General features: G+C 34.4%; 1 protein-coding gene across 1 annotated transcript in view; it reads right to left on the bottom strand.

Moving 5' to 3' along the window:
• Nucleotides 1-740: 740 nt before the first annotated feature.
• LOC105388391 overlaps nucleotides 741-14,808 on the bottom strand; it is a 29,057-nt gene continuing 14,989 nt past the window's right edge. Inside the window, exons 4-7 of the mRNA XM_011559290.3 lie at nucleotides 14,246-14,379; nucleotides 13,159-13,380; nucleotides 5,670-5,841; nucleotides 741-4,177 (exon numbers count right to left, since the gene is read on the bottom strand). Of these exons, the coding sequence (XP_011557592.3) occupies nucleotides 4,047-4,177; nucleotides 5,670-5,841; nucleotides 13,159-13,380; nucleotides 14,246-14,379 (659 nt within the window). The 3' untranslated portion in view covers nucleotides 741-4,046. The remainder of the gene's footprint in view (nucleotides 4,178-5,669; nucleotides 5,842-13,158; nucleotides 13,381-14,245; nucleotides 14,380-14,808) is intronic.

Below are 14,808 nucleotides of genomic sequence, written 5' to 3'. Positions count from 1 at the left end.
CAATAATGGGCTGCACTCTTAGTTCTGTCCTTATTTTCATTGATATATTTCTGTATTTGAGTGATTGCAAAATTTCTGAAAACAAGGTTATTCAATTAAAGAGTTACGTAGGTTACTTTGATATCAGATTGCTGCGCTGGACCGGCAACCGGCAGGTAGCCGGTAGGGGCTGGATAAAGAAGGCCGAGGGCACAGTGTTGTTTCGCTCCTTGGAAGAGCCCATGGCTAGAAGTGGACGGTGGTGAAGATGATCATTACACCTACAACATAATAATAGATGCACTTACTTCGTCGTTGGAGGCAGTAAGAAAGGTTCTAGTTTTAAAGCCAACACACGAGCCACATTTTTGAGACCTGGAACCTGCGAATCTATCAGTTCTCTGAAAGTACACCTTTCTCTTCATATTTCGTAAGTTCCGTACTTACTCCACCTCAATCTCAATTTCTGAGGAACTTGTTTCAAGCACTATTTCACGTAGAAGCGACATGATAAGAATTATTGAATATTAATATTTGTACGTAATACTGTTACTTTGAGGTTATACAACGGGTTTGACAGCTACCTGACTTTAACTTTAACAGTAACCGGCCAACATGGGGTGGTTATGGTTATCGTTAAAGTTATGACGTCATTTTAACCATAGTTGAATGGTGCAACCAATTTTTCGCTTAACCGATGCTTTGACAGACGATGTGACGTTTGTAATAGTTAAAGTTAAATGGTGCAACGCACCCTAAGTTTTTGTGGTAAGGCCCTAGTGGTTTGTTATTTCGACAAGGTAGAAGAGTACTAACCATCATACGATTGAAAATAGGTGCTTCTAAATAAGATAATCTTATTTCTTATCCTCAGCTGATTGCGTCGTGCCCCGATTCACGCAACAACGGTAATAATACTTGCCTCAGTCTTCTTCGTGCGGAAAGAATTATAGAGCCGTAGCGTAGGTATATGGGAATTTAATTGAAAAACAACGTGCAATTAAATAAAATTTATTTTCTTTAAGCAATATATTTTAAATCACATTTGTTTTACTGACTTTGTAAGTTGAATTCATGTTGAAATATATAATATTAATATATTTTTTATTATCGGCTTCAATATTACTGATCATAATTTAATATACCTGGTGCCAACTCAGAATACATACTAACCTAGTGCCACTGATAAAAACAATAACTCTTTCAATGTCACAATTCGAATGCCCAAAGTATTCCATTCAATAGCGATTGTAATGAAATAATCATAATAAATATACAGTGTTCTCATGAATTTGCATTTCTATAAATAAATAAATTAATACATAAACTTTATTTTTTATAAACGACCTGTGGTGTTAAAACAGGGTAACGAATGCGCTAATGACCATTTGAGTTATTTAGAAATTAATCTTGTCCCCTATTCATCTCTACATTTAAGAATAATAGTATTATACCGACTGTGGCACATTAGGTATGTATGTATGATACATGAACGATAACTAATAGGTCTTTATTATGGAGACAATAATTACTATTCGTGAAATGCTTTTGTAATAAATTTTCACGGTTTGCTATTTTAATTATTTCCTTACAAACACAAAGTAATCATACAGTTACATACAATATGGCACCATGTAAATTCATAAGAATTTGATCTAGCGTAAAACATTTTAAAATGCGGCACTATGCTTTCTGTAATCCAAATACATTTTCATGTACTTACCTAGGTAATATTTCCTCATCGGAAAATAATGTTCTTATATTTTCTTCAAATGGTATTTTAATCACACTACAGGTAACGTACATCCTCCGAATAAGTACACTCAACTTATCACATATTAGCCTGGTAATATAATAAATAAAATTATTTTTTCTCTACTACAATAGTCAGTGTAAAGAGCTGCAGGAAGACATTCGACGCCAAAAAGAAATGGTTTTTGTACATACAGCCTTGGAATGCGTGTTCTAGATTAGATTTGTCTTTTTATTTTACTGTGTGCTGGATGGATACAGTGATGGATGCTAAAATGATGACTGTGAAATTGTTTGAAGCTTGGCGTATTCTTTTGTTTGTGCTTTTATTGACGCTTGTATTTTCTTTTGCGTTATAATGTTCTAACGGTAATTTCAAACACTGAAATGCGTTGACGATGATTAGTTGTATTAAGACAAATTTTGTTACTACACGCACTGTACGTGGAAAAACCATTTCCTCTAGCAATTTACAACTAATCAATACATACTCGTAATTATATCGAAAATACTCTGCTATTAGAATCCTATCACTCATAATGTCTTAAAATATTAAATTTCAACTTTAACACACACTTATATTCTATAATAAAATAACATGAGATCATAATTTCACTAAATATGTTTTGGTTTTCCTTTTTTTTCAAGGATTTTCGGCTATTTTATCCATTTAAATAATTCGTAAATAATTTCGATATTTTTAGACTAAAATATTGCGGTTATGATGATAACGTCTATAAATCATTCAATTAGGTTCTTATTTATTGTTCAAATGGCCTTTTATACGTGAATAAATTATGCATTACGACACTGAAAGCTTTCAAGCACAAATAACGTTTAGTTTATACACATCTATACCTACTACTATGTCAGAAGGTATCACTCTTGAATGATTAAATATTACATTTTTAAATACATAAGTACATACATATTCCATGAGTAAACTTTTAAAATGGAGGAGGTAGGAAACATAAATTATACATCATAAGTTATTCATAATACACGCGTACCTGAAAATCGAAGGATAAAAGAAACTAACTTTATGATAACAAGAACATAACATCCGAATCTGTCATTCGTTACAATATAACATGATCGGTATATTTATTATTTACATCATACATATTTATAAGACAACTTATCTTCATACATATTCTTAAATACTGCAATATACAATTTTATTATAGGTACATGCAGTTTTCTATTATCAGCTGCGAAAATAGCCTTTTGTTCTTAGTACACCAATTATGAAAATAACATTATTTATGGCTGTATAAAAATAAATTTACGAAGGCTCTAAGTAGGTACAAGTTAAGGATTCATAGTATAGATAGGTAATTATTTATCAAATATTGAGTAGGAAACCCTGTGAAGATTTAAAAACAACATACTTAAATATTTTTTAAAGTGGAAATGTCTTAGAAATTGTCTTAAAAAGACGTGAAAGAGTGAAGTTATGTTGCATATTTTTGACTACGATCGTTTCATTTTATATTTCGATCTTGGTTTTTGAGTCAGCGCAGATAGCCACATGGTAAATTATCTTATGTTATAATTCATATGAACTTATGAGTTTATGTCAAATTCTACCCAAGAATATCTAATTGACAATCGTTAAAATTTAGCTGAAGTTGGTGTATATTTTCGTCACACTTTAAGTAACCTTCTGTATAAGAATTTAAATGAAAGGGGTTAAACAGAAATACAATTTGGTAATTTTGCATTAAAAATAAATAACCAGGAGGTATCATAGGTTCTAGTCTATCAAAATAAATAATATATATCTCTAGGTATATAGACACTGGCAAGCCTTTGGCAGCGCTATAGGGCAAGTATGTAACTCTTGTAATAAAAATTTGTGTAACTGTTTTGCAGGCCAGTGTTATCTAAAACATCAGAATTCTTCATAATATTAAACTTTCCTTACTTGTAACAATCTATAATATTGGTTATTTACATACAAATATCGATTTGAAAACAAAGTAGGTAGCCAAAAATAGATTTTTGGTTTGTGTATATTTAATTTACACATTAAAATTAAGCCACTTTTGAAAGGAATTTGAACTTACATGCTTTTATTAAATACTTTAAGGATTAAGTTTTTAGGTTTGATCATAATGAAAATTTGAACAATGATTATTGTGTCCAATTTATATTAACTGTTTTTGAAACGAAGTACCTTAATATTATTGGTATTTCCAATCACATCATCTCTAGTACATTCTCGCATTTATCAAATCTTAGTTTTATTGGTTTCCAAGAGCACGTGTTTTGCACCTTCCATGTTTTCATAACCATTCAATAATAATAATAATTTAATCTTTCAAGACATAAAACATCAGTAACATACCAATAATTGACCAGATGTGACAGCTAAAGTGGACATTTGTAGACTCGTTAGCATGGGTCGACTCAGAATATGGCCTGGGTAGCTCCTTCACAGCCACTGTGAACAATTATTTTCGTGTTAATTTGAATATAATAATGTATGAATGTCGTTTGTAAACAGGACATGATCCTACATAATGCAATATGCTGCTGTAGTATGACATTGCCGGAAATACTGCTGGCTTACTGCTGGCCATTGTATTACAGCCACATAAGAATGATGACCGAAATTACAAATACCTACCTATATATGTATAGGAATTGTTCACTTAAGTATTTATAATACATTGTACATTCTTCTTCTGTACATAAAAACCATAAGTGCAAACCTTTTATTTTCATATAAATCTAACAAAAATCTTTTCTTAAACATGTAATCCCGGCAAGCTACAGTCGCCTACAGCAAAAGGAAATTGGGTGTCTGTATATTTCATGCAGAGCTCGCGACCCCCGTAAGGCCTCGGTGTAATGGTGAAGGCATGGGGTATAGCGGAGGTACAGACAACAACTCTGACTTTCACTTTTGTGAATGATAGCCTATATTGCATTTTAAAATATTTGACTCCAAAGATAGATTACCTTGGTTTGTCTTTTTACACGACCAAATTAAATTTATATTACGATTGTTGAAGTAACATTGCTTGTTATTAGTGTTACATTAGTTCTTAAGTTCATATAGTATATTGATTCAAAATTTGGGACGTACTGAAATATTTATATTTTTAAATACACACTAACATTGTTTATATGTTTAGCCAAGTAAAAATATGCATTCGCATATAAATAGACGGATCGATGGATGCCGAAGATCGTTCCAGTCCAATTCAAAGCCGACATCGCCGCTAGGTGATCATGATGATTCTTTGAATGCATTTGCATGCATTTTATTCATACAGTCGTCGTGTTTTAAGCCGTAAAAGCACAAACTCATAATATTACCTATTTAGGTAATACATTTCTACAACCACTGTTCTTTACCTTCTATACAATTGACACCTTTAACCCAGAAATTGTGGGAGTTGAGGCGGGTGGTTCATTGTGCCTCTACCCCTTTCGCCTTGCAACTAAACTTTGCCCTTATATTTTATATCTTATTTGTGAGTTCATTTTATCACTTCGCGAACTGCAAGTTATTAAAGTTTCAAGAGCGACTAGCTTGCAGTTGTTTTGTTGAGTTTGTTTTTCAGAATCTTTATTGTGACATACGGCAGGTAAGTAATAATAATAAATTCTTTATTTCAGGACGTAACGTACACGTAAGTGTTTGTAATATGGTTGATATGTGATTGTAGTATTTTAAATAATCGCTTAGTAGTAAATACTAGCCTGCTGTAGGTGTAGGGGTTTGTTATGAATAATTACTAAAGATCTGTTTAATTGTAAGTAACCTAGTTCTGTATATCTAGCTCGATATCAACATGTTACTATGTCCTACAAGGAATTACGATAAGGATACTCAGCAGCTGTACCCACTTGAGTGGCATGATACGTGATAAGCACAAAGTTTTAACACCATTATTTACATCTCCACGGTTGCTAAAAATCCTTACCTGTAACAGTCTGCTTCTTGACATCGGCGTAGGGCTCGTGTGGTGCGACCTGGTCGGGGATGGTGGCGGTGCAGGTCAGCTGCAGGCGCCCGTGAGCTGGCACCCGCAGCTCCAGCACTGAGACCCACAGCTGGATCGGCGCTGGTAACACTGGGCGCGGCTTCTTGCGGAGCTGTGGGGGAAACGGACTGATAAACAGGCGGAATGTTACGGTTTAAAGTTAATGCCATGGAGTTAAAGTCAAAATAATCTGGTAACATCATGGTCTACCAGAGTGTAAGTTTAACATACCTATAAAGCAAATTAAAAACAAAAAACATTCGTAAATTCCTGAATATTTTCCAAGAAATACGTGCTCTTTCTTACAGTGTGTACCATTTTACTTCAAAAGGAACTGTGTTTCTGTAGACTCAAGTAAACTGCAATTGTAGGAGAGGAAATGTTTGTTTATCATTACACCTGCCATTTGTTGTTTGTTACAACAGAACGTGGGTCTTACTGTGTCTCTTCTTTTAAACTTCTATTCGAAATTTCCTATTATAAGTAAGTATATCATTATTAAAATAAATTACAGTGGATACTTTGGTAAGTTGGTGCTGGTTTTAATGTTAAAATTTATGCAATATACAAAAGTACCTAAAATATTTTTAAATTAGAACATGATATTAACCCCTATTCCCTTCAATATTTTTACAAAATCCCATGGCTGGTATTCGTAAAGTAAAAATCAAACACAAATATTAGAGGTGAAACGAAACCTCAACTCACCGTACGAATTATGTATATGAAACCTCAACCCTTTCAAACGTGGATCTAAAAAAAAAATGAAAAAGAAACGTATCATTGGAGTCACGGGAGCACTTAGTACATTAACTGTAACTTGTCCGTAAGTTATTAAAGATTTTGTATGAGATATATTTATACTCTATCTCTATACCATCGTCATCTTGATTATGTCACAAACTATGTACATTATAAAAGTTCAATAGCAGATATTGTAAGCCGAACTTTTGCATTTTTTCTTACTTATTCTAAAAACCTGTCTGTCATAACATGTAACGTTGCCATGAATGATGGAAGATCCATTTGAAATAGCTAAAGCTAAGAGCTTTAAAGCCATAGCCGGCTTTCTGCAAATAGCCGTGCGTTGGAATCCCACTTAAAATAAAACAAGATGGCAAGCTACAGTGAGAGCTCAGTAACAGTCCATTTGCTAAGTCGGGTCGCCGTCGATTTGTCATTCTGTTTGTACTCCGGCTAGTACAGAGAACTGCAATTACGTTTTTACCGAATACAGTTGAGGAAATTGACATTTTGAGATATTCGTTTTATTGTTTTAGAATATCAAATTGTAGGCATACTCTGCGGTGAATGATACCGATCGAGATTTCCAAAAAAAATATCCTGCTATTGTAAATTTAGCACATGGAATTTCATTTGCATAGTTTATCATCACTATTTACCTGCATTTAAAACACCTTAATATTTCTAGTGGTCATAAGATATTTGATCAATTACTGTTAGAGACTAGTCGAAAAAAAATCTCGACCTACAAGGTTGACAAGGTTTTCTACTACTATCTTTGGAGTCACCACAATAGGGCTTCCCCTGAACAAAGTTGCATGGAGATTGCTCGTGTAAGAATAGCGCCCTCTGTTCTATCAGTCTAATTTACCTAAAAGAACAAATGACCAGTCCGAACGGAGTTCAAGCGTAGGACTTACTGCTTTTGCATCCACCCGAAAGCATCAGTAATCAGTGCACGACAGGAGGCTCCTGGAGTGTCAAACCGACTGTAATTTATATACTCGCGAGCAATAAAGAAGTTTCACCTGCCGATGCTGCTCCATATGTTACTGGAACTTTTTCATTGCTAAGAGTGTATATGCTCAGTGCACCCTGGAAACTCAGCGACTAATATGATTGGCTAATTATTTCGTCACGGTGACGCTACAGCAGGTCTAGCACATGCTAAGAAGAACTTACTACTTAATCAGCTATGTATTAAAATTTGTTGATCAATTTATTGAAAAATTATTTACTGGTCTTACCACAATCCCAATACCGGAATTGTGGCAAAACAATTAGTATCTATAACAATGTATTGAATAGCCGCATTCTCTGTTGTACGCTACAAATGCCTCTCAATGTGATCAATTCCACAATAATCGAGACAAACTATTCGATTCATCAATCCTACTATTCATTAGTGGCCGATCGCTCGTAATGCGATGCATCTGCAAATGATTTGTCATCGCAGTGGCGTTTATTGAAAATTGATACATGCGATAGCGGTGTATATTTGTTTTCTGCGCCAAATGTATACCAACCATGAGATTTCAGACGTTACTATGCTGTACTATCATGGCATACCATATACATAATTAAATCAAAATTTATATGATACTGACGTCTAATTATATAAGTTAATACATACCGAATACCGAATATCAATATCAATCCGCAATTACAATTATGTTCCATCATACAATAAAGTGTTAATTGGCTTGCACGATAAACCATTTAAATTATTACTTAATAATAGGTATATTATCTATTAAATAATTGATATAAAAATATGGGAAATATGGCATATTCCTGCAACGAGGGTGAAATATGATAATGGCTAGACAGTAATAGGGGTTGAACACGCCACAGCTAGAGCCGTATCTATTAGCGGCACCTGCTGGTTGTGGGCTCACTGACTGGCTCCGAGATGGAACTAAAATGGAGAGCAGATAACACTAAAATTACACTCAGGAAATATTGTTTAATTTCATAGATATAAATTCATAATTATTAATTATAGGAATACAACGGGGCGTAGCATGTGCTACAAACTACGGCGTAGCATTTGCTACGAGTTACGGCGTAGCAGACGCTACGAGCCATTGCGTAGCTCATCCTTACGAAGTCATAAATCCTATATATTTTAGGAGATCTATCTACAGCAACAAAACTCAAACTGAGATAAAATAGTAATTCACTCGCTCCAAATGAAAAAGTTCCATTTTCCATTAAAAAATTTAATAAATATTTAAGAAAATTGGGAATATTTATTTTGATGTTTGCAATTTGTTGGTGGTTTTCATTGCTCGTGAGTTTATGAGAACTTTTAACTTGACTACTCTTAAAGATTAGTGATACTAACCTCACTGAATACTCAACTTAGAAATACACTTTCAACCCTAATTCATTTTAGCATTTCAACGATAATTAGTTTCCATTAAACTGAAAGACTAATTAACTTTAGTAAATTAAACATCGATAATTAATATCGAAGAACTCGCTTACCACAGTTCTATTGGTAATTCAACCACAACCCGGGATCGTGTTTTTGTTTGTTTACGGGCTGAAAATAATTTGTTTTTAATAGATGCAGAATGTGATTATATGCAACTATGGTTTATTGGTTTATAATTGATTACAGGCTTTGTAAATAATTTAATATACGTCTATGAAAGCATGGTGAAACGATTTCAGGAGCCACTCAGATTATTATCAGTCTCAGACTGCCTAAGATGCACCGCAGGTACCTATAGATGATAGTACAGATATGTCCAACTGTTTAGCCATATAGACAAGTAAAAATTCAATTCGCAACCAAAAATAGGTTCAACTTCGGCAAGAAAATTCAAATTTTATATCATAATGTAAATGATGATCGTTCATTTTATTCAATGGCTCTTCATCAAACAGGTTAAGTTTAATTAATTAAGATTTTACCCGAATATAATTACGTAAAATTCTATTTGATTTATTAAGACTTGCCATGAGATCAATTAGTCTACAAGGAAAGTAAAGGATTTTTCTAATGGATGAAGTTCTTTCATACTTCTTGGTTTCAAAGAAATTGAAATGGGATCTATGTAGGTGATTTTAAATATATTATACTTATACGATTTCAATTGAAAATATGTATTTCATAAAAACTTTAACAGAATCGTCATCTGTAGAAAATTGAACTAGAAATTGAATTTCTGAGTATGCGTGCAAGTGATTGTTGAAAAAATTATACCAATAAAAAAACTCGTTATATAGGCTGTTAAAATGAAACGAAACGTTAGAAACAGTGCAATAAGCAACGGCTGGCAAATAATAAATTTAATAAACAGTTGTGATATTTGTTACTTGCTTATAAACTCAAGAATTGAAAAATAAAAAAATTTAATGTATTGCAATTTATTTTTATTATATCAGTGGGGCTTGTGACTTATTTGGTTTCAGTCAATTATTAATGAAAGTTAAACGTCGTCAAATTTATATTTGGGTGCAAGTTTTTAGTGTTATTTATGGCTCAAACAGAGACGTCAATTTAGTAGAGTTTATAAGTGTTTACAAATTTAATATCTGTTGAAAATATCGGTCGGATCAGTCAAAGCAATGAGCAAGGTTTCAATCGTTACATATATATATGAGCATATATAGGATGTTGCAAAAAGGGTATACTAAGCCGAAACCTACATGTGCAGCATGGTATATCTAACCCCGAAAATGAAACCAGAATTTCAAAATTCGCGAAAAAAATAATCCATTCTCCATAGTAAAAAAGTCACGTGACCAACAAAGTATCTATGGAAAATATTTTTTTAAAATCGTGAATTTTGAAATTCTGATTTCATTTTTGGGCTTAGATATACCATGCTACACATGTAGGTTTCGGCTTAGTATACCCTTTTTGCAACACCCTGTATAGTATGATATTATATTAAAAGGGGAACTATATTTCTTGCCAGCAAAGTTTATTTTTGTCATCAACTTGTATCAGCAAATTAATAGATCCACCGTAACTAAATATTTTTATCCTCAAATAAATAAAAAGTGTCCTCTGGTATGAATTAGCAAATAATATCAATACAAAAATCTAAAATAATAGATCGATTGCCAAAAAATTTGAGTTCATTACATAAATAAAAACTTTATTTGCAGAATATTATTTTTGCTCAATAAATAATAACTGCGCCCGCAGAATAGTAGATTTGCCAGCAAATATATTGACTCTAGGTCGCATATTGCGATTTCTTTTTAATTCATATTTTGTCAGCATTGCAGTAGTTACATTTTAATAGGTTCAGATATTAAAAAAATTATAATTTGTTAACAATTTAATATATGAGTTTACAAATTTAATGAAAAAATGTTCAAAGGGGCGAAGCCAAATTGGCGCGCGACGAAAATCTTTAACTTGTACTCGCAAAACTTCAAGCCAGAAGTGCTAGTATGTGATGCAGCTAAAGCAATACAAAACGCATTCACAGAGGTATTTGGTAAGGATGTCACTGTAAGAATGTGTTGGGCTCACGCTAAGAAGAAAATTCAGCTTCATGTGGAGAAATATACGCAAAAAACTGTTCACAGAGAATTGTTGACAGATGTGGACTCTCTCCAAGCAGCGACGGATTCAGAAACCTTCGAGTTAGCTTCAAAAGCATTCTTGAAAAAATGGGATAATGAGACAGCTTTCATCCAATATTTTGAAGAGCAATGGCTTACCCAAAACCGTAGCTGGTATTTGGGGGCTCATATGGGTTCGCCAGCGACTAATAACGCTTTAGAATCACATAACCGAGTAATAAAATATGAATACACACTCCGTGAACGTTTGCCATTGTCTCGTTTCTTGACAGTTGCTTCTGAGTTTGTAAATGGATGGTCGTTATCTGAAAACCAAGTATTTGCGACAGTACCAACCATCACTCTGAAAGACTGGACAGAAGCCTACCAATGGGCAAAGTTACGTAAAGAAGTTATAGTGACGTATAGTGACGATGCTTTCAAACAATATGAAGTACCGGGTGGAAAGGCAGACAAAACCCAAAACTTTGTAAATGCATGGACGGATTTTGCTGAATACAAAGTGCAATGGTTCAGCAAATGGCAAGTGGATCTACCGCACAATGACTGGATGCAAGGGAAATGCAACTGCCCTGCATTTTACAAAAATTATATGTGCAAACATATAATGGGGCTAGCCATACGCTTAAAGCTCGCGAACCCCCCATCAGAAGCAAAGAATGTGCCTATCGGCCAAAAAAGGAAGAGAGGGCGCCCTTCCAAATCAAGACCAGCGCTGGTAATACAATGATTTTGATAAGAGAAAGATTATGTTTTAATTAGAAGATGATTGCTTTTTATGAGAATAAGTTTAAGGTTTAATTAGAAGAAGGTTATTTTTGTTGTTTTTAATAAATAATATTGATTATTTAAACTGTTTTTTTTGTTTCATTTAAAGATTAAACATACCATCGAGTTATGAGGACATACCTATTAAAATATATACATAAATGTTAATTTGCCACTTGATCATAAATCCCGGCGATTTTAAGTGATAAATTGTTGAATTGATTTAAAATTGTTTGGGGGCAAAAATTTGCTGGCAAATCTACTATTTTGCCTTCAAACCTATTATTTAGCAAATTCAAAACTAATTTAATTGGCGATCGTTTAAATGACACCCTATTAAAAGTATTTAAATAATCCTATTCGCCTTATTACACAAAAAAATATATTTATTAATTTTAAGTTGCTAAGTATTATTTTTGTTTTCTTTTAATAGTCATTTTAATTTATGTAACACTATTTTTAAAGTAGTGTTAAGCTCTTCTTAGGCTTTATTTTAGTCCACCTTAAAACCCCAACGCTAGTAGCTGTTGTTAATTCACGCTACTTCTAAAAATAAAATATTTATAGTGACTTCTGCATAATTAACAGAAAATATATTATTATGCGGCATGCAACGGGCCCCGAGTGAGTCGAGATAAAACCAGTATTTGTTTAGTCCCTTTTGTTCTCTCTGTTAGTTTATTTTACAAATTCGTTTTATCTTTTGAACCTCAGCTGCTTTCAAAACAATCTTCCTTCTTTTCATTAAATTTTCTATAAAAATACAGGCTAGAGTAGCAGAGAGTAGTTCCAGACACATATAATAAATATTTATCCCGTACAAACAAACTTATAACACCCCTTTGACAGTTAGTGCACCTAATTTGGGTGCACATCTTGGAGAGGGGTTGCAACGTACGCGTGGTCTTATTTAAATAACTAGTCATTTAAAATCCTTTATGGGGTCCCTCAAGGGAGCATACTTGGTCCACACCTATTTATAGTATTTATCAATGAACTATTCAACCTGAAAGTAACATCGAGATTTTCCTTCTATAAGTATATTGAATATTTTAAATTGCAACAACGACTAATCTTAGCCCTCTCCTCAGTCTGGGCCTCATGCAGCGTGCACTTCTTCGAATGCGGCGGCGCGCGCGTGGTCTCGCTCACCAGCGTCCAGTACTTGGCCGTGTAATTGAGCTCCAGCGCGATGTAGCGGTGCTACTGCTTGCGCTGCTTGTAGCCATTAAAAACCCTTATGGTGTCCCCCAAGGGAGCATACTTGGTCCACACCTATTTATAGTATTTATCAATAATCTATTCAGCCTGAAAGTAACATCGGGAACTCTTTTCATCTAATATTATTCCATAAATGACGACTAACCTTAGCCATCTCCTCAGTCTGGGCTTCATGCAGCGTGCACTTCTTCGAATGCGGTGGCGCGCGCGTGGTCTCGCTCACCAGCGCCCAGTACTTGGCCGTGTGGTTGAGCTCCGGCGCGATGTAGCGGTGCTGCTGCTTGCGCTGCTTGTAGCCCCCGCCGCCCTTCGTGCGGGTGCTGCTGGAGACTCGGTACGAGAAGTAGCGGACTTGCTCCTCTTCGATCTGGAGGGAGAGTTGTGAGGTGAGTTGTGTTGATCGTCAGTTTGTCGGGCAATAAGGGCAAATTAGTGAACGGAAAATTGTAAATTGTAATTGTATTGTAATTGACTTTTACAGCCACTCCTTCACGGTGAAAGCAGTGGTACAGTAAGCTGCATAAGTAGCTATACACTTTTGTACCTTGTCAATCTGAAACCTCCTGTGCATTCATTGAAATACAGCATTGTGTAACGACTTATGCAGCTGACCGTACTCTGGAACGCTCTTCCGGAGGAAATACGTCGTGCACCTTCTGTTGCCCCATTCAAAGATAGGGTCAGGATACAGTTCAGTTGATTATAAATATAAGTAGTTAGTATTTATTTATGTATTTAGACATAGGCATAGACATAGACACATCGTTTATTTACTAAAAAAATACACATCACAAATACAAAGCAACATCAGTAGAAACAGTGACATGAAGAATCACAATAATTGTGGTGTGTATTATGTCAGTAAAATGGCTATTAATGTAAACGAGTTTATGTAATAATTATAATTATGTAAGTTTATTCAAGGTAAGTATAGTTTTTATATTGTGTTGTTTTTTTTATTTATATCGTCTATAGTATGTACTGTTTAAGTAGTATACCTTGCACATCTACTCCCATTAATTATTTAAAATTATCTCTTCCATCCAAAGGTTGTCTGGTAGAGATTGCTTTAAGCAATAAGACCGCCTTTTTTGTACTAATTTATATATAAAATGTGAAATTGTAATGTTTTCTTTAATGGTGCAAAATAAAGAGCATTCTATTCTATTCTGATGATGAGAATCAGATAAGTTGACCTATAGCAAGTATAACATATAGGTACCGTAGCTTACCTTGACATCATCGATGTACCAGGTGAGTTTAGGCGCGGGCGCGGCGGGCGCGCTGGTGCAGTTCGCCCGGAGTAGCCCCCCCACCACAACATCCGGGTCTCCGAATGTTATGATTGGAGGATGCTTTTGAGGATCTGGTAACAAACAAGTTAGTTATTTTGCAACGTTTAAAAAAGTGTCTTCCGTTGGCAGGAATGTACCTCTGACATACTAAGCAATCTATTATGGTTAAAAATATTGGCTATAGTTGAATAAAAAAAAGAAAAAAACAGTATTGATTGCCCAATTTCTAGAAATGTATTTATTTGTCGACTTAGTTTGCCATCAACTCGCAATGAATAAGGCGAATAGATTCAAATACAGCACAAAAGCACCCATTGGCAACAATATCAATGGGTCGCACCTTACAACTTCACACGACGTATGAAAGCAATTTTCCCTCCTGTTTACCACTACACTACACAACCCTTGACCTGAAGGCATTGTAGAGCAACGGTGAAGATACACACAGGCCGTTTCCTGACGTTTCCCCGTGCGTGAAATCACACGGGTTAAAAGGCAAA

Source organism: Plutella xylostella, chromosome 12, assembly GCF_932276165.1.
Source record: "Plutella xylostella chromosome 12, ilPluXylo3.1, whole genome shotgun sequence".
NCBI classification, from domain to species: Eukaryota; Metazoa; Arthropoda; class Insecta; order Lepidoptera; family Plutellidae; genus Plutella; species Plutella xylostella.
This window is presented reverse-complemented; position numbering and strand designations above follow the sequence as displayed.